The sequence below is a fragment of the Mangifera indica genome, chromosome 1 (genome assembly GCF_011075055.1).
Source record: "Mangifera indica cultivar Alphonso chromosome 1, CATAS_Mindica_2.1, whole genome shotgun sequence".
Lineage (NCBI taxonomy): Eukaryota > Viridiplantae > Streptophyta > Magnoliopsida > Sapindales > Anacardiaceae > Mangifera > Mangifera indica.
The window spans coordinates 5,430,328-5,455,292 of NC_058137.1; the positions used below are offsets into that span (position 1 = coordinate 5,430,328).

At 36.5% G+C, this 24,965-nt stretch overlaps 3 protein-coding genes across 6 annotated transcripts; 2 read left to right on the forward strand and 1 right to left on the reverse strand.

Moving 5' to 3' along the window:
* The first annotated feature begins 2,914 nt into the window (after positions 1 to 2,914).
* On the forward strand, positions 2,915 to 6,687 carry LOC123214832 (putative pentatricopeptide repeat-containing protein At1g69350, mitochondrial). Its single transcript, XM_044634835.1, has one exon. It carries the CDS (start codon positions 3,066 to 3,068, stop codon positions 6,033 to 6,035), a length of 2,970 nt encoding a protein of 989 aa, XP_044490770.1. The 5' UTR covers positions 2,915 to 3,065; the 3' UTR covers positions 6,036 to 6,687.
* A 3,038-nt stretch (positions 6,688 to 9,725) lies between these two features.
* Positions 9,726 to 10,196, forward strand: LOC123227167 (ethylene-responsive transcription factor ERF109-like). The gene has a single exon (XM_044651857.1). It carries the CDS (start codon positions 9,726 to 9,728, stop codon positions 10,194 to 10,196), a length of 471 nt encoding a protein of 156 aa, XP_044507792.1.
* Positions 10,197 to 12,824: 2,628 nt separating this feature from the next.
* Positions 12,825 to 22,877, reverse strand: LOC123229065. Of its 4 annotated transcripts, none has more exons than XM_044654662.1 (8): positions 22,726 to 22,877; positions 17,271 to 22,551; positions 16,908 to 17,158; positions 16,682 to 16,826; positions 15,399 to 15,597; positions 15,000 to 15,302; positions 14,170 to 14,861; positions 12,825 to 13,899 (listed from the first exon to the last, which is right to left on the reverse strand). In XM_044654662.1, exons 2-8 carry the CDS (start codon positions 22,392 to 22,394, stop codon positions 13,243 to 13,245), a joined length of 7,371 nt encoding a protein of 2,456 aa, XP_044510597.1. In that variant the 5' UTR covers positions 22,395 to 22,551; positions 22,726 to 22,877; the 3' UTR covers positions 12,825 to 13,242. The 4 variants fall into 4 exon arrangements, with proteins under 4 accessions (XP_044510597.1, XP_044510590.1, XP_044510583.1 ...); XM_044654655.1 differs by having other exon boundaries at positions 14,170 to 14,864; XM_044654648.1 differs by having other exon boundaries at positions 14,973 to 15,302.
* Positions 22,878 to 24,965: the final 2,088 nt, after the last annotated feature.

Sequence of the window (24,965 nt, forward strand, 5' to 3'; positions counted from 1 at the left end):
ACAAAAATTTTGATAATTTATCTTTTATTATTAAAATCATTTTATTTAATTATTTTTAATAAAAGTTTTGATAATTTTTTATTATTAAATTGATGTAATAAATAATATAAAAATAAGTTAATTATTATTTTTATTTTAAATATTAAAAATGATTGAGATAATAATCTCAATTTTGTAATATTTTTGCTTTTACTTAATTAACACAAAAATGTAATATTTTTTTATTAAAATAATGGTAAAACTTAAACATTTACCAGGCTATTATTGTGATTAACTCTTTTTTCTAATATACCATATTTTTTATTAAAAATTATCAGCCACTCAAACCCGCCACCATTGATTACCACCTGTTGACACCCGCACAACCACTGTCCTTTTACTTGGTTTTTGCATTGAATTTTTTTGTCGGCGTTGATTGCACAGAAGCATCCTGTCATTGGTGACTGCATAGAGTTGTCTCGTTGTCATCGGGGTGAAATTGAGAGGAGAGAAATTCTTTGTAGTAAGATAGAGAGGAAATACAAGCCAGCAGAGTGACAACCGATTGGAGATGGAAGTCCGATTTTGTGAGACTGAAAAAGGATGAAAGTCAACTAAGTAAGACTAAAGGAGACGGAAGTTGAAGGGGTTTTACTTGTTGGATTCTCTTGATGCAGTTTCATCATTCAAATTTATTGTACCTTTTTACTGTCTTATCCCATCCCACCCCCTTCCATTTACGGGGCAGATTTGAACCAACCCAATTTAGCGTAATTTGGTATTTGTTTTGATTCAAATTAAATTTAAAACAAAAATTTAATTCGATAATTCAGTTTGAATATGATTCGAATATATTTTTGACAATATTATTAATCTTGTAATAAAATTATATATTTTATCAATAATCTTTGATAACATCTCTAGTATGTTCAAATGAGCTCGAATTTGAATTTGAACTCTTATTCTAACTAATCATTTAAGACTTAAGTTTGGTTTGGTTTGACTCTAACCTTAATCCACTTTTTTGTTGTAGTTTTATCTATATAAGTTTACTTTTGGTTTAGTTTAATTTATTTTAAATAAAATTATATCTCACTAATTTTTTTATTATTATCAATCAAATATAATCTCTAATTATTTATATATTAAATATAAAATCTAATCAAAGATAATAATAATTTATATATATATATATATATAGTTTTTGCTCTAAGCATGAATAGATAAAAAGATTGTTGGATGGAAAAATAATGCTGGAGATGGAGAGATAACGTCAAAGCTTAAAAATTTGAAATTCTAAAAGGAGGATATAATTTTTTAAAATTTAATTCTAATAAAAAATTATTAATTTTTAGAATATCCACAAATTTCTAAGGCATTCTATGGCCAGTAAAATTGTAAATTACTTTCTGCTTTTGAATCCAAAAATGCGACATCAAAATATTTGATTTGATTAAGACTGAATCACGTTTTCCCACCCAAGGTTTGGCCTTAAAACCTTTTCTCATCCCTAATTAGCATAAATAACATTATTCTACCTAAAATCAAAATAAGTAACACCTTTTTATCTAAATTTAACTCAATAATGAAACAATAAAATTATGAAGAGATATTATTATTTTATTTTTACTATTTTATTTTTCAAAATTATCCTATAATTCTAAGTTAATAAAAATTAAAAATAAAATTTTATATATTTAAATCAATAAGAAGTCTTTTATTTCTATTTCTTTTTACCTTCACCGGTTCCTTTATTCATATAGATAAATATGTATTTGTCATATAATAGTTTATTTGAGGATAAATTGTAATTTTTAAAAATATTGAGATCTTTTAAAAATTTTAAGGGTTATTAAAAATTTTAAAAAAGTTAAAGCGTCCTTTAAAAATTTTTAAAATATAAATCTACCTCTTAATTATTTTAAAAATGACAATTGTAACACAAAAATATTGAACAAATTTAACAAATAATGAGTATAAATAACATATTACAATTATTAGAGTCGTATATACTTTCAAAATTATAAGTGGTTTGAAAAGATTTTATAAATTGATTTGTAAATTTTTAAACCTTTTTAAAATTAAATCGTTATATTAAAAATGTTTGTTTGATATATTGTTGTTATTTTTTAATATAATTTTAAAATTAATAAATAATAAAATTATTATTTTATTTGTTCGTTATTAGTTTTTGGCCAAAGGACTATTTCCCACCCAAGGTGTACTGCATTCTCAAGTTTCTTCTCTTTAACTTTGATAATATCAAATACCCACCTATTAGCAATTAAAATTAACGGAACCCTAACCCCTTAAAATTTTATCTCTTTTTGCCCCCCTAATCTCCGACTCCATTGTCCATGGTCTCTCCCTCCTTAAGCATCCTTTCCCATGCTCGATCAACATCAGAGAAGCGGTGGAAGACGAAGAACTTTATCGGGGAAGATGAAGAGCTTCGTCTTCTCCGACGAAGCTCTTTGTCTTCCACCACTTCTCTGACACCAATCAGACATCCAAATGAGAGGAGAGAGACCGTCGAAGGGAGAAGATGCTTCGGGAGGGAGAGACCATCTGCAATGGAGTTGGAGATTACGTCGAAGATTTCAAAACGAAATCCTAGGATAAAACTGTCATTTTTTAAAACTTAGGCTGAAGAAAACTTTTAGTTTTGAAAGTTTAGGGGGGCAAAAAAAATTATATTTTAGTTTATTTTTAATATTATAAAGAAAATAACAATTTTACCCTTATTACCGTTAATTTTAACTGCTCATGGGGGGTATTTGATATTATCAAAGTTAAAAGAGGGAAACTTGAGAATGCAGCATACTTTGGGTGGGAAATAGTCATTTGGCCTTAGTTTTTCGAAATAGAGTTTTTAAACCAAACTTTGGGTGGAAAATGTTTTCTCTTTGATAAAAACAAATATAGTTTATATGTGATGAAATTTCGATGGTGGGTAAGTTTATACGTGGACAAATACCAGAAGTTCTTCATGAAGAAACTGTACAACATGGCACAAGGGAGATTCAACCCACCCGACACTGCAATGCCGGGAACCACCGTGACTCTTGTAAAAACTAGCAAAAGCAATGAGTAAGAAAGCTTCAAATCCTCCAGTTCAATGGCCTCAAGTCTCTCCTTATTCTTTTCTACCTCGTTTCTCTGCAAATCTTTTACCTCTATTTTTTTCATCCAACCACTCAAAGCCATCAACATATAACTCCTCACTGAATCTTATTTCTCTGTTGAAACACTGCCGCAGTATTCAACACTTGAAGCCTTTGAAATCTCTTCTCATCGTCCACGGTCTTACAAAAAACAATCCTTTCCTAGGAGAATTTTTCAAGTCCTGTTTTCATCTGGGTGCTCCAGGTCTAGCTCTCTCTGCATTCCAAACCATTAAAAACCCATGCATGTTCTTGCAGAATTTAATGGTCAGAAATCTTTGCAATTATGGGCTATATGAAGATTTGTTATGTCTCTATATGAAATGCCGAGTTTCGGGTTGTTCGTCTGACGAGTTCACCTTTCCTTTTGTGATTAAAGCATGCTCGTCTTTGAGGGCGCTTGGGATTGGAAGAGAAATTCATTGTATTGTCTTGAAAACGGGGTATGACAAAAATCTTGTCATACAAACAGCTCTAGTTGATTTCTATGCAAAAAATGGCGATATGGAGACTGCGCGTGTATTGGTTGATGGAATTTCACAACCAGATTCGGTGTCTTGGAATGCTTTAATTGCTGGCTATTCTTCAAATGGGCTTCATCAACAAGCGTTTGAGACTTACAGGCGGGCTCTGGAAACGGGGTTAAAACCTAATGTGAGCACTTTGGCAAGTGTAATTCCTGTGTGCACCCGTTTGGGTTTGTTTCATTTTGGTAAATCTCTTCATGGCTTTATCGTCAAATCTGGATATATGGGTGATTTGTTTTTGGTGCCTGCTTTGATTTCAATGTATACTGGTGATTTTGATTTATCTATGGCAAGAAAGTTATTTGATTCTGTGGTGGAAAAAAATGTTACTGTTTGGAATGCCATTATATCTGCTTATACACAAAGCAAAAAGTTTTTTAAAGCTTTTGAGATGTTCAGGGGAATGGTCCGAGGTAAACTGAAGCTTGATTTGGTCACTTTTGTGTCCATTATTCCATCATGTGAAGATTATAGTTGCATTGATCATGGTGAATCCCTTCATGCTTGTGCAGTAAAGCATGGATTAGAAAATCAGCTTTCTGTTTCAACAGCATTCTTATCAATGTATGCGAAGTTTGGAAATTTTGATTTGGCCAAGTACTTATTTGATCAAACCCCAACTAGAAACCTATTGTCATGGAATGTAATGATTTCTGGATGCTCAAGTAATGGGCTATGTGATGCAAGTTTAGCTGTATTTCGAGAAATGCAGATTGAAGGGTTCAACCCTGATGCAGTATCCCTTATTAGTGTCATTTCAGCTTGTTCCAAACTAGAGGTCATTTTGCTTGGTAAATCTGCCCATGCATTTAGTCTCAGAAAAGGTTTAGATGCAAACATTGATGTAACAAATGCACTCCTGATGCTTTACTCCAATTGTGGTAAACTATCCTATTCTTTTAAGCTTTTTTACAGGATACCCATAAGAAATTCTGTGTCATGGAATACTTTAATATCTGGATGCATACACAGTGGAAAAGTGAAAGAAGCAATGATTCTTCTTGAGCAAATGCAGAAAGAAGGAACAGAGTTGGACATGGTTACCCTGATAAGCATTATCCCTTCTTTCAGTGAGAATGAAAATTTGAAGGAAGGAATGGCTATTCATGGTTATGCTGTAAAAACTGGGTATACTTCTGATGTTTCTTTAACAAATGCACTAATTACCATGTATTGTAACTGTGGAAATCTTAATGATGGGAGGCTACTCTTTGAAGTCATGCATGAGAGGGATCTGGTCTCATGGAATTCTATAATAAGTGCATGTCGATATCACAACTTACAGAATGAGGTTTTGGTCTTGTTCAGAGAGATGAGAAGAGAAGGTCAGAGGCCAAATCATGTAAGCTTGCTGAATTTGTTGCCTGCATGTTGTACTGAGGTGCAGGGTAAATCTGCACATGCTTTTGCAATTCGAACAGGATTTGTTCAAGAAACTCCGCTTCTTACGTCTCTCATATTCATGTATAATAGATTTGAAAACACAAAACTAAGTCTATTAATTTTTCAAATGGCAGACAAGAGGGATATTTCTTTGTGGAATGCTGTTATGTCTGTGCATATCCAAATAAAAAATGCCAAACAAGTCATTGCTTTCTTCAGTGAAATGTCATTAATGGACTTGGAGCCCGATAAAGTAACAGTTATGAGTTTAATATCAGCATGTGTTCAATTAAATAGCCTGAACCTTGCGCACTCTGTGATGGCTTGGTTGATACAGAAGGGCTTTGATAAGGATGTGACTGTCAGCAATGCCCTCATAGATTTATATGTAAGATGTGGAAACCTTTCTTTTGCGGTAAAGCTATTTGAGAGCTTGCTTGAAAAGGATCCTGTTTCTTGGGGTATAATGATCAATGGGTATGGATTACATGGAGATATTGCAGCTGCCCTTGATCTTTTTGTGAAAATGCAATTGTCAGGGTTGAGACCAAACGAAATTATCTATTCAAGTATCCTGTCAGCTTGCAGCCATGCAGGATTAATTGGACAAAGCCAGTTAGTTTTTAACTCTATGGTAGAACATGGCATATCACCAAAAATGGAGCACTATGCATGTATGGTAGACCTGCTTGGAAGAGCCGGTTACTTGAACGAGGCTTTTAACATAGTTAAGCAACTTCCCTTTAAACCCTCGGTAAGCCTGCTTGAATCTTTGTTGGGTGCTTGTAGAATCCATAGCAACGCTAACCTTGGAGAAAAAATTAGTGAAATGCTGTTTGAAATTAACCCAGAAAATTCAGGATCATATGTTATGCTTCACAATATCTATGCATCAGCAGGAAGGTGGGAAGATGCCAACAGAGTGAGGTCTGAAATGGAGAAAAAAGGATTGAAAAAAATGCGTGGTTTCAGTTTTGTGTGAGATGAGCAGTTGTGATAAAGTATCATAGGGATAAAGGAGTAACAACAGTTTCAGTAGTGGCAATCCTGTGAACAATTAATAGGAACATTTCTCCCTACATTAGCATCAAGTGATGTTGAACGTTCTCAGGAGAAGCCCGCCTGAACCCCAGCAAGAACATGTATTCCATTGCTAGGAAGGGGTTTTACAGTATTGGAGATTTTATGATCTAAGCTAAGGGCTAATTCATTGGATTGTCAATTAAGACTACATATTTAGAACACCTGGGTAGGCGTGAGGGGCTTATATGATGTTTACTTAAACGTTTACAGCACTTAATAAAGTGTTGTCTGACAGTTAGGGAGATTTTGTTGTAGGAATTTTGTTTTGCAAAATGGGGTTGTTAGTCATAGTACTTCACATGGAGTCTAACTCTGGCCGGACACTTTATAGGAGGTTATTTAGCAATTTGCTGCAAAAGAACCAAGAGACATTGACATTCCCATACTGAGAATACTCCAGGATCTACTGAAAGGAATGTTAAGTTTTTATAGATTGATTGATTAATTGGTGGAAGGTAGACCTTGATTTAAGGAAATTCATTCTTATAAATTGATTGTAAAGTTTGGTTATAAAAGATCATTAAATGAATAACACATTATATATTTTTTTATTTCAAGTGGGTATTAGAGTCTCTCTTTGAATCTTTTGAAATGTGTCCTTTGAGACAAAATTAGCTTATGTTATTTTTTCAATTCGAAGGTGTTTTTATTTTATGAAATTATCTTTTCAGAACTAAATTATGACATTGGGTCACAAAATTAAATTAGTGTTATAAAATTAATTTAACAAATATGAAATAAAAAGACAGCAAGGGAAAATTGTGGTAAAGCAGATGAGGGATAATTGAAGAGAGAAAGGATTGAGAGAGTGTTTTTATATATGAACCGGATTAGGGCTGGATTCGAGCCGAGCAGCCAGCTCGGGCTCGGCTCGGCTTTTTAATGGCAGGCTCGAGTTCGGCTCGTTTTCAACGCAGTTCGGTAACGGCTCGGCTCGGCTCGTTTTTTATATCAAAACGACACCGTTTTATATATTTATATGGATCAAAACGACGCCGTTTTGTATAAAAATTTTTTTAAAAAAATATACCAAGCCAACCCGAGCCAGCTCGGGCTCGGCTCAAGCTCGATCGAGCCGAGCTAAGCCCGGCTCGTTTCGGGCTCGAACCGAGCCTAGCCGAGCTCGAGCTCGAGCTGGCTCGGCTCGAATCCAGCCCTAAACCGGATAGTTCTCAATGTATCTACCAGTGATAGAAAAAGGGGTGGTGGGTAGAGATGGCAATTTGCACCCGATTTTAGGGGCCCCAACCCTTCCCGACCCTAACGGGGAGGGGATTCTCCGATAAAAAAGGGGAAAGGGGAGGGAATGGGGATGAGGATGAAAAAAATCCCCGTAGTCGGGGATGGGTCGGGGACGGGGATACATATTTCCCCGCCCCTCCCCTCCCCTCCCCGGCCCGACCCATCCCCTCCCCACCCCACCCCTTAAATCTAATATATTAATATAATAATTTCTAAACTATTAAGTTCTAGAAATTTTTACATTATGATTTATTAAAACTATAACTTTAATTTTACTAATTTTTGAATTATCAATTATCAACTTTTACTAATTTCTGAACTATTAATCTAATATATTAAAAAGACCCCAGAATCTCATTATCATAAAATACAAATGCACCAAATTAATTTTATTTCAACTTTAAAACTTAGTTAGTTAATCCACCAAGTTTTACACACAAAAAAAAAACAAATTATAAACTTGATAAAATCAATTGAAGTGAATGAAAAATGTTAAATTTAATGTTATTATAAAATTACCCTAAATCACATACATGAAGAGCTACTAATGAAGAGATTGATTATTGCATATTGTTAGATTTTATGAAAAATTTGTATTTGAACTAAAATAATAATGAATATTTTGTAGCTCTTGTAACAAGTGATATTTTGGGAGAATATGATTTATTTTATTTATTGAAATACATAAAAGAATTAAAATTTATATTTACGGGTATTGGGAGGAGATTTTTTCCCGCGGGGACTGGGCGGAGATGGGGAGGGGATTTTCCTTCGCGGGGAGGGGACGGAGATTATTTTTTATCCCCGTAATGGGGACGCGGCGGGAACGGGGATTGATATCCCCTACGGGGATAGGGACGGGGACGGGGACTGGGACGGGGACGGGGGTTGATATCCCCTCCCCACCCCTCCCCATTGCCATCCCAAGTGGTGGGGTGGGGTTTGTTTATATAGCAGTTTGCCGCCACCCTTTTTACCTAATGCATTGACTAATACCCTCTTGTTTTTCTTCTCCTGCATCAGCCTCACCAATTTCTTCCTCCATGTGCTTGTAATAATCTCACCACTTTTCTTGACTTGATTTGGTGGAAAGCCACCGGGCTCTGTAACAATTAGGACATTTGGAGTGCTCTGTCGACGGTCTTTAAAGATGAGAGTTGACTGAGATTTTTTTTTTAATGTGAATTGGACCGCCGCGATAAGGTAGTCATGAAGGATCTTATTGCCTGTGCTTTCAAAAATGTTTTTTTTTCATTGCCAATGGAAACCCAAGCTCGATATCGGGGAAGGATCTGTAACCCTTGATGACATCTTGAATTTAGACTCTATTTTAGTTGTGTTATAATTTTTTGGCATAAATTTTGTGAGTTTAAAGATATCCAAGCAAGATAAATAATTGAGGTCTGGTATTAAGGGAAGAAAGCGATAGCCGCTGCAACCACATAGACATCATTATAGGTTTGAAAAATAAAAGATTTATCATTTTTTTTTTAAATTTAAAAATTTCACAATTTTCTTCTCACCCAAATACTTGTTATCTTTGTCATCTTTATCTGAAGATATTATATATTTGGCTAAGAGAGATTAGGAGAGAGAGAAAACGTCGATTGCCAAAGAGGGATTGTCTTTAGAAAATAGTAAAAACCCTTAAGTGAAAACAGTTACTTTTTAAATCTTGAGTAAAAGAAAATCGTGAGATTTTTAAATCTAGAGAGTAAAATATAATAAAACTTTTATTCTTAAAATTTTCTTTAATAAATAACAGTTTTATCTTTAATCATAATTAAAAGTTTTAAAAAAAATTAGTTCATAGATGAATGTTGGTATTTTTTAAAATTGCCTAGAACTTTCCTGACCTTGCCTGGAGCTGAGAGTTTAAAGACTTAGAAAATTACTATATTATTATTACTATTATATTTCCTTTTTGTTGCATCTAACTATAATCATGTTACATAGATACTGCAAACTTCAAAGTTCAAACTTCATTGTAAATAAAATTTGTAGACTAATCTTTAGAAGCGCAAACCAAATAAGAGAACACTGAGGAGCCAAAAAAAGTCGGATAAAAGGACAAATTTAAGGTTTGCAAAGAGTAGAAGAAAGGGGCATCGTTTATTTCGTGACCAAAAAAATCTTGTGTCACTTTCTGTGGGTAGTGTGAAAAGACTCGATAGCGGTAGCCGCGGCAAACACATGCGCAGCAATTTTTTAGGTGATTCGTACTACCCCGGTCTCCCGTCCCTCCCTATAATTACATGCTAAAATAAACAGAAATTAAAGCATGGAAAATCCCTCGAAAATACTCAAACTGAAAGGTTTTCCTTAATCGGAAAAGGTGGACAATATCATGAACTCCGCACCGAAGCGCGTAATCTCAGGCGATACTATTGAAGATGATGAAGGGGCTACGTCCTTGTTTACTTCGACCAGTACTACACAGAATGAGCCATTAGATCACACAACGTTATTTCTGCCTGCAGTTGCCGAAACATGTCAGATATGCAAAATCGAGGGCTGTCTTGGCTGCAACTTTTTCCCCGAACAAACAGATGAACCGGATGACCAAAAGAAGATCAAGTACAGGGGAGTTAGGCGGAGACCATCAGATAAATGGGCAGCCGAGATTTGGAACCCGGTCGGGGCAGAACGTGTGTGGCTTGGCACTTTCGAGACTGCGCAGGCTGCTGCCAGAGCTTATGATGAGGCCGCCATCAAGTTCCGCCACTTACAGGGACTTAAAGCTAAGCTTAATTTTCCATTGTCAGACTATGATATAAATCAAATTGCACAACGCACATATGATGACATCTCTTTATAGAAAATTAAAATGAGACGTGAGAGTTGATCTACGAATTGTTTCTCCATTATTGTCATCGTTTAGCCGGATTAACACTTTTGCATTTGGATTCTCCATTGTCAATTTCTTATTACGTTGCATTGGATGAAGAGTTTCATATATATATATATATATATATATATTTTTGGCCGGGAAAGACATCTTTGACTTGATATTCAAAGTTTGCACGATAACGAGCCCTCCCAGTGTTTCAACAAAATTTCCTTAAGTTTCATAAATAACAAAAGTCCCCTTGAATGGTATTAAATTTTAATAATATTTACCTAAATGTATTTATAATAAAATTATATGTACATATTTTTAATATACAATTGAGTATATAGATTATGTGTATTAATGTGATTTGATGAATTTTAAATTAAAGATAAAATAATAACAAATTATATGATAATTTATCTCATATGTATATATTATAAGAGTCGCTATTACCCCATAGGAATAGTCTTGAAACAATAGTTGAAAAAGGGCATTTGAGTAACGTGGAGTTCTTTTTCATTCTATATTTGGTTTATTATTATTTTTTTAGAAATTTGTAATCTCTATTCTCATCTAAATATAACATAAGAGTTTGATGATTGTGTCCATGGCCAAAATGACAAATTAGCACCATTTAGGTTTGAAAAGTCCAATTTCCTACCACTATGCACTTCCATAAATGGACTTAGTTTGGATTCAATGTAAATTATTGTTTTATCTTTTGTTAAACAAATTTCAATTATGTCTTTAATTTGATTGAACTTACAAAAATATCTCTATCAAAAATGAAATTTAGTTGATGAATTTATCCTCTAATAATATTTAACTTGTTAATTTATTCTTCAATAAATATAATTATAATTTATTATTTTTATTTTTTAAAAAATACTTTTCCTTTATATATATATATTTTTTACTCATGTTCCTCCTATTATCTTCAATTCTTCACCGCCGACTACCAACCATTATCTTCCTATTTTCTTTGTCTTCGCTAGTAACACCATTATCAATCATTCTCTTTCTCTTCTCGTCATTTTTATTATCAATCATTAGTCATTTTCTTTCTCTTACTATCATCTTCACCAACAATATAATCATAGACCGTTTTTCTCTTCTAGTCATCTTTACCATTAACCATCTTTTCCCTCTTATTATCTTCACTAACACTCTTTCATTTCTTTTTAATTTATTAAGAAAACATCCTAATAATCATAGTTGTACATTTACTTGAATTGAAAAGAATTAAGTGGGAGGAAGAAGAGTTGACAATTATTGAAAATAAATGAGAAGGAGAAAGGAAAAGAAAGAGATGGATTGACATTTATTTTTAAAAAAATTGAGTGAAAGAATAAAAAAGACGAAATAGGTTGATATTTATTGAAAACAAATAATTGGAAGAAAAAAGGAAAAGAGAGAAAAATTAGTGGAAGGAAAGAGAGGAAGAGAGAGATTGACCTTTATTATTACAAAAATTATAGAAGAATAATAGGATTAGATAATAATGAAAAAAAAATGAGAAAATGAAGGATAAATATATAAATATTATGGAGAAGTGAAAATTATACATTTTAAATGTTTTTTTGATTTGTTTTTTAGTTTATGTTAAAATAAACTTTTTACTCTTCTACACAATATAATTCACTAAGAAAAATGGATGATGGGTGTAAAAGTAGACTTTTTAAACTTAAGTGATAAAATTTGTTGTTTCTCTAAACCATGGGTGGGAAATAAGATTTGGCCAAAGTTTTTGGACGTGAAGTTGTGTAGTTTGGTAATAAGTCTATGTTGCCTACTCTCAAATTAAAACGTATTGACATGTATTAGGCCTCTTTACATGTGAATAGAAACATTAGATTTAAAAATATATAAATTTAATTTAATTATCTTAAATACCCTAATCATAATAAAAATTTAAATAAATACAATAGAAGATGTGACTTATTTTATTTAAAATATTTATTACAATTCCTCATTCTCTTATTTTATTTATTTTTTGTTCTCTTTCCCTTCAAATTTTATTGTCAATGTCTTGTTTTTTTTTTCTCACTCTGCCAACACTCCTCTCCTCTCCTCTCCCACACTACCTATCAAAATTAGCAGGTTTTATTGAACAAATATCTCTAAACCTCTTTCATATGTGTTATTGTTCCTTTACCCTTTTTGCTTTTTAATTCTTAATTACAAGTTTGCATCTATTTATTGATGAACATGTCTTATTTTCAGTTCAAGTTTGTAAGACTCGAAGGAGGCTAGTGCAGATTGCATCTTTCTAAGAGTTGACATTTGTGTTAAATATACCCAAGCAATTAACATTATTATTTGTTTGAATTAGTAAATAATTACAACCAGTTAATATCATGCAACAAAGAAAACATAATATTCTCATAGTTCGTTGGCTAATTGTTGTAAGTAATATCCTTCGACATATTTCTTTTGTTCAGGTTTGATGATTGATTTACTAATAATGGTGCCGTGGAGACCTCCTCAACGAAAATCTTGGGTCCGCCACCCATGGAGAGTAATCTGAACCTTGTTCAAAGTCTTTCTATAGTTTATTAAATCCAAAATAAAAGTGATGAGAGAAGAGAGTGGGGGAAGAGTACTCGCAGAAGCTTACATTTACCATCACTGAAATGAATTAAGTAGGATCATAAATAATTTTAATACATCAATACAATGAGATAAACAATCAGGTTTGCAGCTTACAAAGGACAAATAAAGGAACCGAAACGCCAGAACCGACCATTAAACATTGCTTAAATACTTGGCGGTATGGCTACCACGCTAGAATCCACTCCTACCTCACTTGATGCTTCGTCAAAACACTCAAAACTGCTATTATCCACAACTTTAGCAAACTTACATTACAAAAACCAGTATAGCCTTAACTATATTGCCGCAGGAACTCACACTTGACATTCCATGGTTATTGAATGAATGATGCCAAATATAAAGCAAAGACTCATCCCAAAAAATCGCCCATCTCAAGGGCACTCTTTTCTCAATCCAAGAAATTCATCCTCCATCATGCTCATGATCGTGCTGATGTCCCACTTGTGGTCTGTTTAGCCACATATATCTGCTTCATCTTTGAAGGGGCAAAACCCTTTTCTGCACTGAAAGACTGGTTTCGCCCATGGAACCCCATTCTTCGATGGGACCATTTACTCCCAGAATTCTTCTGTGAAATCCCACCTCCTCTTTGATAACTGTACCCTGAAGAACTACTGTACTGCTGGGAAGACATATTCTTTTGCTGCAAAGACTGAGGCTTAAAAGTAGCATTGTTTTGGTCAACACTCTCACTGCTGCTGTTATTCTGAACTAATTCAGTCTTGCCAGCATCTGTAATGGTGATTAGAGCCAAGCTCTTAGCCACAACATTCTGTGTTGAAGTCCCAGGTCCGGTAGAGCTTGATGAATCAAGTAACCCCAGCTCATCAGGTAACTGGTTGACAGTTGCATCACTAGCTGCATGAAAATTCCGACTGCTATTAGAGGGTGTTGATGTTCGGGATGCAGAAAACCTATTGGCATTAGATGACTGGTCGACAGGAGGTCCAGGGTTATTTTGTGGAGGAAGTACACCATCTGGTGGTTGTTGCAATGGCATTGATATGGAAATGGGCTGATGAGAAGCTGTAGTAACATTCGACCAATGAGCTTGAACTGAAATATCCGAAGAGGACTGGACACAAAAAATTCAAGTTAAGTGGCAAAAGAGAAATGTTGTAGCAAATTACTGTACTCAAAAGCAAGACATGCCTATTCTTTAGTCCCAAGGCTTCAAAATGATTCAGAACAAAAAACATTCCCTAGCAATTTGGCATAAAACCAAAGGTGTTTTTGCAAAAAAAATTCAGAAACAGAAAAACCTATAGAAATAAGAGGGGAAGGAGAGAAACTATCATTTTAGAAGTCAAACTGCTTTCAGTTTTAGAAAATGCAAAATCTTGACCTGAAATGGAGAAACATCAAACATGGCCAAAGTAGAAGCCACAGGCATAAGAGGTGATCTAGGGGCAAGATGCTGGATCGGAGCAGTTAAATTGGTAGGCTTGCGTTGGCCAGCAACCATGTTCACATTGTTCATCTCTCCTTCACCAACACCCATAGCAGAAGAAACAGGATGGCACTTCCAATCAGGTTGCTTAGCCGATGGAATATAGGTGGCACCCATAAAACTCAAACCAACCTGTCCAAACTGCCCCACTGGTGCAAAATGGTTGTAGACAACCATGTGTGGCGGGCCTTGTACCCCAGGAATACCCCCAGTCGGGCTGATGAATGGACCAGCATATCCTGTGGGAGCACCATAGAATGAATCTATGCCAGAATGGCATTGTTGCCAAGTCCCAAGGGGAGTTGAAGTTGGAGTACTAATCTTCTGGGTTTGTGAGTGAGCAGTGGCAGATTCATCATGAGGCCCCAAAGCGAATATTGGACCCCCCAACATTGGATTCATCTCATAGAAAGGAAAATGAGATGGTGGACCTCCAGGGAAATGTGAGATCATCTGGCTGGAAGAATTTGGTGGGCTTGGTAAAGGTGGCCACAAGGAAATTGGCGAGGTCTCAACAGACAAATCTGCTGGCAAAGCTACAGAGAGAGACTCTTCAGCCTTAGATTGACTCACTGATTGCTGATCACCTTCTAAAAAAGATTAGACAAGTGTCAGGTGAATAGATTGGAAAAAAATAAAAACACCTACAAATTTATGGCGCAAGGCTAACCACTGTGGTAGAAAAATTATATTACTACCTGCTATTATACCATCAATTTCTGTACCTCCAAAATTTGTAGTCTTTGATACAGAGGCAGAGCATGTTCCCAGTTCATTCCCAACAATCTCATCACTACTTATAGCGGCAACTGCAATGGCCGAGGCAGCTGCTTCAGCTTCAGAATCTTCTAGATTGACACAAGTTTCATTAGAACATTTCTCTTTGTCAAAAAAGAGAGAGCAATCATTATTAGCTGCAGAAATATTGTGGGAGATTTGGATTTCTGAGCGGCATGGACCAGGGGGGCCTATTCCATGAGAAATGGTGCGAGTGCTTGGCCGGAGAACTGTAGGAGATGTCACAGCACCTGGATGCAAGAGGAAGAGTGAACTTTCCAAAAGGGAAAAAAAAAAAAAAGCAGTTCTAGAAAGGTACAAGACTCAACAAAAGAAGACATGCCCACCAAATTGAATTTTCTCCCCAGCAAGCAAAGAGTTTATTGGGCTTGCAGTGGAAGAGAATGCCTTGTCTTTTGTCAAGATAGTTGATGATGGCATGCTGGGCTCACCAACTGAGCTAGTATGATCCTTACTGGAAACACAAGAATCAAATTGCCCAGGATTCATGGCCTCATCAAGCTGCTTCCGGGTGAGGGCCATTACCTACCAGAAACTTTAATCAGATTTTCAAACATTTGCTCAGCATATACTTGGAACATATGAAACCACCCATAAGTTAAATTACAGGCCAGAAAAAAAAAATTGCCCAATTAGTGGGAGAATATGTCATAGTTCAACTAATTTACATAATCATATAGATAAAAAAGTATTCAATCTGTTATCCACTTAAAGTATTATATTGGCCTTCACCAAAACATTAAGAATTTTTTCATGTTGTCAAATTATGAAATTAATTAATTAAATTATTTTTTTCAAATTATTATCTAACTGCCAATATATCTTCTTTTCTAATATATTTTTTATGTTGCTTGTTATTTAATTGAAAATGAAGACATTTTTGTTATAAAAATTTAATAAGGATAAAATTTTAATAAAATTATGACTACCTTAACACTTTTTGATACCTAAAGTAAAATGGTAATCTGATTACCCTCTCTATTATTTGTTACATCACCCTTAATAATACAAGATTACTAAAAGTATTTATCATTTGATGAACCTAATAAGGTAATACCAGTAATAAAAGATAAATTACCGAGGTAATTTTTTATTATCTCTAACCAATCGCCCCTTACAAGCACTAGATATCCCTGGAGATGCTCAACACTCATCTCAAGTTGTCCAACATAAACATATAGAAAAGGCCATAACACAACATAAAGAAAAAAGCACCAAAAATGAAAAGCCGCCGGTCAAAACTGAGCAAGAGGACATCCAGGTAACACAAGGCTTTGAAAAAGAAAAATAACAAAAAACACTTCCTACATGCTGACATGTCTCATACCAACATATGTTCAACTTTAGCAGTTCTTAATCCTAAATAAAATAAATTGAACCATCTAAACTAACATTTTCTGTTACAAAAAGAGACTGCTGAGCACAAACACACCTTCATATTAAACACATGATACGACTTCAATGAATAAAAAAAACAATGAAAGGTTGAGATTCAGAGGTAAAAGAAAGGGGCCAAAAAAATGGGCAGCATTTTTTAAGGAATACATCCCGATGTGTCCACAATCAACAGCTATAGTAGTCAAGAAATATGTATCAACAGTTTCCAAACCTGATGATTAAGCCGAGAATTGTCCCACGAGCCCATAGGTGTTTGAAGATTATCCAGAACCTTATTCTTGCTGTCAAATATGATGCCCGGTGAGAGATTCTTTTCACCACCAGATAAGACAGGTACAGGGCTCTCTTGGACAGACCTGTGGAGAAAATACATGAGATTGACATAACTGAACATCTTCATTATTTGGTAATATAAAATTCTTTGAGAGCATACATACTTGATTGTCTGGGGTCTTTTATCAGCCTGGGTATCAGTTTTCAGAGCTGGAGTGCCAATTGGGGCCAAGGGTTGAGACACTTTGGTGGCACCAAATCCTGTAGACACCTCCGTGTTTGCCAAATTCCGCCCATCAGTAGCAACGAAATTGGAGTGAACATCATTCGCTGCTTCACTCATAGATGCAGAAATTTTATTTGAACTTGCAGAGACGAGAGAAGTTTTTGAAGTTGAATGGGATTTGCTTGGCATCTAGCATTCACAATAAAACACATTCAAAACCTTATTGCTTAGTTTCTTATTATAAAAATAGTCTTCATTTTACGGCAGGACATAAAAACAAATCGAAACACAGCATCAAAACCTTGGTGACCCGAGACTTTGCCTTGATCTCCTTTTCTCTCTGTTCACGCCGGTCATTCAGCATTTGCCTCTTCGACCTCACCTCAATAAAGTCATCTTCGTCACTAGGAGCTTCTATGCCAGGTTGCCCAAAAACACGCACAACACCACTTTGTAAAGGAGTATCAACATCCTCTTCGGAGCGAATAGTCCTTTTAAGGTTTCCCTCTTCATGATGTGGAATGTTCTGACTCTTAGTCAAAGATTCACTTCCTACTCCCTTTCCAGCCTTGCCTCCAGAATCTATTTCCTGTGAATATATTCCACCTGAATCAAAAGATTCTAATTCAGTCATCTGTTTAAATGATTTTTTTGACACAAAGTCTCTTCTAAACCCACTTCGGGTAGAAAATCCAGTACTCCTTCCATTCATATTTGGTTTATCATCCAGAACTACTTGGTTAGCTGAAACAACACCACTAGACAGCCGCTTATCAGTGTTTTCCCGAACTCGAAACTCAGTTCGCTGGCGCCGAGGCCTCCTTTGAAATCCACCAGATTCTGATCGAGAAGTTTCAGGGGCCGCAAAAGATGACTTTGAGCCAGAATTATTTCTAACTGAAACAACATATTTTTTATTTCTGCCACCAGATATTAGACCTTGAGCTTTTGACACAGTCAATGTTTTTTCTTTTGAACCTGGCACAGAAGATCCTGCTCTAATCTGAAGCAGGTTTTTTGATTCTTTAGACAGGGATTTGAAGTTTTTCATGTGGCGACCCTGGTCCTCCACTTGAAGACCTGAACTTGTTTTCTTATCACCAAGATGGGAAACCTCAGCATGACCCTGCTGTGCCGTAAAAGTAGTTTCTGAACTTTTACTTGCTGACATGGAATTTTCATTTAATGCATTCCTTTCAGAGAGATCCAAATGCCTTTGAGCAAGGCCTAGTCGGTTATCCATCGAAAGAGACAATGCATCAGTTTTTATCAAATTATAAGAAGTTTCTGGACTGGATTGAATAGGCTCCGCAACTGCTGCATTCTGATTCAATGAAAAGTTGGTTGTCATATTAGATTTAACAAAAGGCACAGATCGAGGTGCCAAAGGAGGTACTCCCTGGGAAATAGGTGAAGAATATCTCAACTGTCCAAATTGGAAGAGAGGAGATTGTGAGGGGTGCATATGGGCAAGGGATGGACCCAGTTGGGCATGCAGAAGAGGCATCTGTATAGAACCAATCTGTATGGCTGGAATAGGAGAAGGTATCAAAGAAGGCCCTGAAAACAGCCCAAACTGCAGCTTAACAGGTGCCTCCACCTGACTTGGACCAGCAGATATAGCAGATGTCACGGTTTGATCAGATGATGAATTTGGGGTCATATCAACAGATGACGGTATTGGCTGCTGATTAGACAAAACAGAACCACTGTTAGCATCAACATGCACCACTAACTCAGAAGCTGCTGATAATTGGGTACTGCTGGGCTTAATAACCAAATCCTGCATTGCATTCTCAGCCTCCAGGAAGATTCTTGATGAACCATCAGCACTTGCTTGGGAAGGACCATCACCAGATTGAAGTGTTCCACACACACCATCCAAAGATCCCTGGTCTTCAATAACAGTACCAACAGAAACCTGTGGTACTGGAAATGAAGATTCTTCATTTTGGGGACTTGTTACAAACTCATCATTGGGCATTGCTACCTCAACTCCCTCATTGAAGCCTAAGACCAAGTTGTTCACCATGTTGGGCGAGCTTTTTTCCACCAGATGCATATCTTCAAACTCCCGAGTCAGGTTGATATTCCCATCGTCTCCTTCATGAATTTCATCTTCTTCCACATATCCATCTTCATCCTCATCATATTCTTCTTGCTCCTGCAGTCGTTCATCATTCTCAACTGTCCATTCATCATCATCACCAAAAAAGACAGAATCAGAGTGAGTCATCATATTATCTTTCCCGGATTCGATGGGCAACACAACAGAATTGCTGTCTTGTCCTAATGAGACATCCTTATCCTCATCGGCAGATAATGCCGGAGAATCTTCAGATTCATCCAAGTCATCATGAGATAGATGAACGGGAGAATCAGGAGGGCTAGAGACAGAGAGTGAAGATTGTGAATCACATCTAAGTGTGGTGTTCGTATCCAGATTCTGCTCCAGATTTGCAGTATTCCCCTGCTGGACATCAATTATTTCAGGTTGTACAAGATTATGTTGATTGCAGCTGTCAAAACCTGATTTCCTTGTAGTTTCACTTCTCGCTGCATGATTGTACTCTATCTCATTTTCTTGAAAGGTTGAAGGCCCAGGGCGCTCGTTCTCACATCTATGGAAAGTTTTTTGCACCACAGTCAGAGATGGAGGGGGGAGTACACGAGGGTGCCTCATGGAATACCTTGACCTCCCAAAGGAAGAAAGCCCATCTGTATCAGGATTTTGATATAGTCGTTCAGGGTATGAAGGATAAGGATTTCCACGATACCGATTATGGCCCCAACCAACATCACTGTATCTCTCAGTGTGATTCTCCTGAAAGTCAGATTCAACCTCAGCATTTCTGACATAGTGATCACCATCCCCAGATATACTCCACCTCTGACTTCTTGGTTGATTAATTTCATCTATATGTGACTCTTGAATTCCTGTTTTATAATAAGCCCTTGAAGACATATAACCAGGTCCTCCAAAAAACTCTTTCCGAGGAAATGTTTTCCCTCCAACAGTTGCATCTCGCCTGGGGCTATAACGACCATTATCTGAGTCCTGTGGAAAGATGGTTGGGCGGTTTCCATTCTCAAATGCATCCCTTCTCCATGAGTTATTAGGCTTACCTCTTTCCATAAGGGCAGCAGAATTATCTCTAGCAAAGTGAGGCCTACAGCTCATGTCAAAGGCTCTATTCAGACCAGAGGAATCAGAAGATGCCGAAGTTGTATTCCTCTCCATCATCCTTTCACTATCTTCCCCGTCAGCCAAATCTACCACTTTGGAAATAACCCTTTCTTTAGACATTCCTGAAAGTTTATCTTCCGCAACAATGGAAGAATTACTACCACCCTTAGTTGCTTCAACCTGCCTCTTGGCCATTCTTTCTTCCAATTCTAAGAGTTTCTGCTTAGCAGCCTGTTTCCTCCTCTCCTCCTCCATAATAGTCCTCTGTTTCTCCTCCTCTCTAGCTATCCTCTGTTCTTCAGCCTTGCACATGGCATTCAGTCGCTCTTGTTCAGCTCTCCATGCAGCTTCTCTCACTTCTTCTTCTAACCTTCTCCGTTGTTCTTCGTGTTCCCTAGCTACTTGTAGCCTCTCTTCTTCTTCTCTGCGTGCTAGCTCCAAAGCTCTTTCTTGTTCCTCAATAGCCCGCTGCCGCTCCTGCTCCTGCATCTTTTGGACTCTCTCAAGCTCAGCCTCAAAAGATTCTCGGACAGGATCATGAAAATCAGTCTGCTTAACATCTTTCTTCTTTTTTACAACCCCAACAAGACCCCCAGAAAATGGATCCTGAACATCGAAACCAGTAGCTCCAAAGTCCTTCATGAAAGGGTCCTCCAGGTAAGGTTTTTCACTCGTCAATACTTGATGTTTGTCCCTACCAAAATTGAGAATGGGATCATTAACTGGAAGCCCTTTGCCACCTGAGGAAAATGATGATTTTGACACTGAATTATTCTGGAAAACATCCCCCCTGAATCTATTGTATTGTTCATTGCCAAATCGCTCCCATTGATTCTTTTCAGCCCTCTGACTGTAAGATGAGTGCCCTGTGTTGGTCCATGGCTGCCTCCCAGCCTGTCCATACCCCAAATCCCTTTTTTCAAAATCATCAAGTGGCATGTCTCGAAATGACGAAGATACTGACTTATTCTCCTTGTTTGCTTCTCTTTTCTGACCATACAGCCCTGCACCAAAACTATTTTTGTCATTTCCAATCTCTTTTACACCAAATCCATCTTTTTGAAGTGGAGGAGAAGCTCTCCACAAGTGCCCTTCCTGTCCTGCTCTGCTAGGTGTTCTTGCATCTCTACCAAAAGGGTCCACTTTAGTGACTTCACTGGTAGAAATCTTTCCAGTTTCATTGTCATTCTGTGCCCACCTGTCAAAAACATTATGAGCTGGTTTGTGTGGTAAAACAGTAGGCCTTGGAATATCAAAATCTCTATCCCAGTAGGCTTCACTCTTTGAGAACCCATCATCTCTGTCCCGGACCGCAAAAACATGACCTGTATCACGCTCATCATCAGCCCAATCAAATCTTGGGTTCAACCTAACCAATGGCAATGGACCTGCAAAGTATTCATCCTGTTTTCTTACTTGCTCTGATCCATGAGAACCGCCCAAATCACTATTTCTACCACCATTCTCACTCAATCCATTACCAAAACTACCTGACTGCAAACGAGGATGCACATCTACAAGGGAGTTGAATCTAGAACCATCACTTTGGTCACTATTACAATGTCCTTCACCCATGGCATGCTTTTGTTTCTGATTCAATCCATCTCTATGCTTCCTTTCAAAACCAGATTGAGATGGCACTGCAGCCCGCAAAGATGGGAAATCTTCACCCCTTAATACATTCATCTTCTCTACATGGGGAAATGTGGAAGATGGAAGTCCAACAGGACCAGACCGCACGGAAGGTGGCAAATAGGCACCACCACTCCCCTTACCATCTCCAATGCCATGCAAACCCTGATCAACATCATTATCTGTCATATGATCACAACTAACAACACCTCCCTTCTCTTGCAAAGCAACTGCTCTACCTGGCTTAGTCCAACCAACACCAGAGGAACCAGGTCTCTGTCCACCACCTGAAAACCCTCCCCCAGCAGAACCACCACTGGATCCTAATGAATCAAATTTCTCATGCTCTTTCCGTAGGGAGGGTAGATTCAAGGGGGGTGGAATGGAAAGCTTAGGCCCAGCCGCTTTATGAGAACTTCGGGGCCTTGACAGGACCACCATTCCTCCTCCTCCACCAGCAACACCACCAGGTCGGGACCTATTAGACCCATGATAGCCTGAATGAGATAAGTTTTGATTATGATTCCGATGCTGATGGTGTGATTGCCCGTAAGATTTGTTCAGATTCACAGACAAAAACTTTGTCCCGACCCCGGGATTGGCCATCTCACGTTTTGAGCCAAATATGTATCCCGTTTGGCGGATTCCAATTCCCGCCAACACATCAAATAACTAGAACAAATACCAAAATATAACCCCAGAAATTGATTTCTCGTCTTTTTACAGATCAAATCAAACACCCAAACTTAAGTTCTCCCCTTACCTGATCAAGTAAAACAAAACAAAAGAAATTACCTATGATCAATTTCAGATTCTCCTTTTATTGAAAACAATGAAATTATATTAGATTTTTATTTTAAAACTGAATTAGGGTTTCGATATGCCTAGTTTACAGCAAAAACGGAGGAAATTCCATCACATAAGTTAAGGGGCGTACCTCCGGAGGAATATGATAGAGTGCGGCCAGTTAAAGTGCGCCGCGAGTATTAGAGGAATGATACAGAATACTGTAACCGGAGAGGAGAAAAAAAAAATCGAAGCCGATCGCAGAAGAGAAAGCACGAGAAAAATGAGAAATTGTTCTGATGCTTTCTGTTTTACCCCTTTAGTTTTGTATATTCTATTGTATCACCAATTTAGTTTTTTTAATCAAATGAAACCCCACTTACTTAAGCGAAGTTACTTAATGCAATACTTGTAATGTTCATTACAATTAGGGTTAGATTCAAATTAAACTAAATTTGAACTCATTTGAGTCAAATTTAGCTCGATTTAGAGTAATTGAACTCGAATTCAATTCGTTCTGAGCTTAAACTTGGCTAAAGCTTGATTCGATTTGAGTTTTAATAACTCGTTATTAAAACGATGTTATTTTAATATATATTAACTAAAACGATATTTTTTTATATCAAAATTTTTAGTTTGTGAACTTGACGAATAGCTCAAGCTCAAAGTTGTAGTCTTGAACTCATTTAAAGCTGACTTATTTCAGACTCATTCAAATTAAATTTAAATTTAAATTCGAATAAACTTTATTCAAATTTACTCTTAATTACAACAGTTTTAACGAAGCACTAAAAACAAGTATATATGAGTTTGAGGTACATAGGGCTGGACTCGAGCTGAGCCAGCTCGAGCTTGAACTCGGCTCTGCTCGGTTCGAGCCCGAAACTAGCCGGGCTCTGCTCGGCTCGATCGAGCTCGAGCCGAGCTTGAGCTGGCTCAGTATATATTTTTTTTAAATTTTTTATACAAAACGATGTCGTTTTGATCCATATATATATACAAAACGGTACCGTTTTGATATAAAAAACTAGTTGAGTCGAGCCATAATCGAGTCGAGCTCGAGCCAAACTCGAGTCGGCCATTAAAAAACAGAGCCGAGTCCGAGCTGGCTGTGAGCCGAGCTCAGTTCGACTCGAATCTAGCCCTAGAGGTACATCAAATCCAATCATTTGTTCAGGCCAATCACCACGATAACAAACCATTTCATAAATTTTTTCCCGCTCCCTCAAGATTTGATATGAATAAATTGAGCCCATATGTTTGGGGAGTTAAAGTAAACCCCAATAATTTTTACCGACGTTTGGCAAAAGTTTTTATATCAAAAAACCCTAATGCATGAATTTTTTTTTCTTGCAAGGATGATTTCTTGATTGTAAAAAAAAAAAAAAAAAGGTTATTGATTAAAAATAACTACTTTTTTTTTTTAGTATGCAATTAGCCAAAAACTTTAAGTACTAAACAATATAATAAACAAATTGCAAACTTATAAAAATGTCCCCATTTATGAACCAAAATTTCAATTAATTATCCTCAAAGGATAGTTTGAATGACAAAAAAGAGGACTTCGTATATAAAAAAATATAAGTTCAAGTATTCTCTAACGACATATCAAGATCAAATTTTTAACGTACTTGATTTAGTAGTTATGAGATCAATAACTAAATTTGAGGTTAGGGTTGAATTCGAGCTCGGTTCGGTTCATATATGGGCGGTTCGAGTTCGGTTTGAGCTCAACTAAGGCGGCTCGTTTCGGGTTTGAGTTCGATTCGACTCGTTTTTCGTTATTAAAATGATATCGTTTTGACCAAAACGACGTCGTTTTGTATAAAAAAATTTTTTAAAAAATCTATCGAGCTAGCTCGAGCTCGATCAAGCCCAACTCGTTTTGGGCTCGATCGAGCCGAGCTCGAGCTGACTCGGCTCGAGTCTAATCCTATTTGAGATTTATCATACTCGGTATGATCCCCAAAGAGAACAATCCAATTTGGGTAGGATTCCTTGTTAAAAAAATCAGTTCATTGTCTACCATTTTCAAAATTTCAATCCAATTATCGTCAACTTCCTTGCCAACAAACCGACTACAAACCTACCACATTCACTGTCCAAACCTTACTAGACTAATTTTCTATCAATCTCCTTCATCTTCTCAATCATGTTCTTCTATCATTGAACTTCATCATTGTTTTCTTTTATCATGGCTATTGAGTTTGTTTTCAAAGATTAAAATCACATTTTCAACATAAAATGGGGAAAAGATTAGTTGTGGCGTTTTATTTCATTCATTTTACATATTTATGATAAATTTTTATGCTAATGTTAATTATTTTGGATCCATGGTTAAAAGTTAGTATTTTAAGTTTTAAGATTAAAGTTAAAGTTTTTATGGTTGTT

Bases quoted from the DNA above. Each gene is read 5' to 3' on its own strand.
- LOC123214832 (XM_044634835.1), top strand. From the start codon at position 3,066: ATGAGTAAGAAAGCTTCAAATCCTCCAGTTCAATGGCCTCAAGTCTCT.
- LOC123229065 (XM_044654640.1), bottom strand. From the start codon at position 22,394: ATGGCCAATCCCGGGGTCGGGACAAAGTTTTTGTCTGTGAATCTGAAC. The intron at 17,159-17,270 runs GTTTTGATGCTG...TGTGAATGCTAG, and splicing joins CAAAGTCTCGGGTCACCAAG to ATGCCAAGCAAATCCCATTC. The intron at 14,865-14,972 runs GTAGTAATATAA...AATCTTTTTTAG, and splicing joins AATTGATGGTATAATAGCAG to AAGGTGATCAGCAATCAGTG.
- LOC123227167 (XM_044651857.1), top strand. From the start codon at position 9,726: ATGAACTCCGCACCGAAGCGCGTAATCTCAGGCGATACTATTGAAGAT.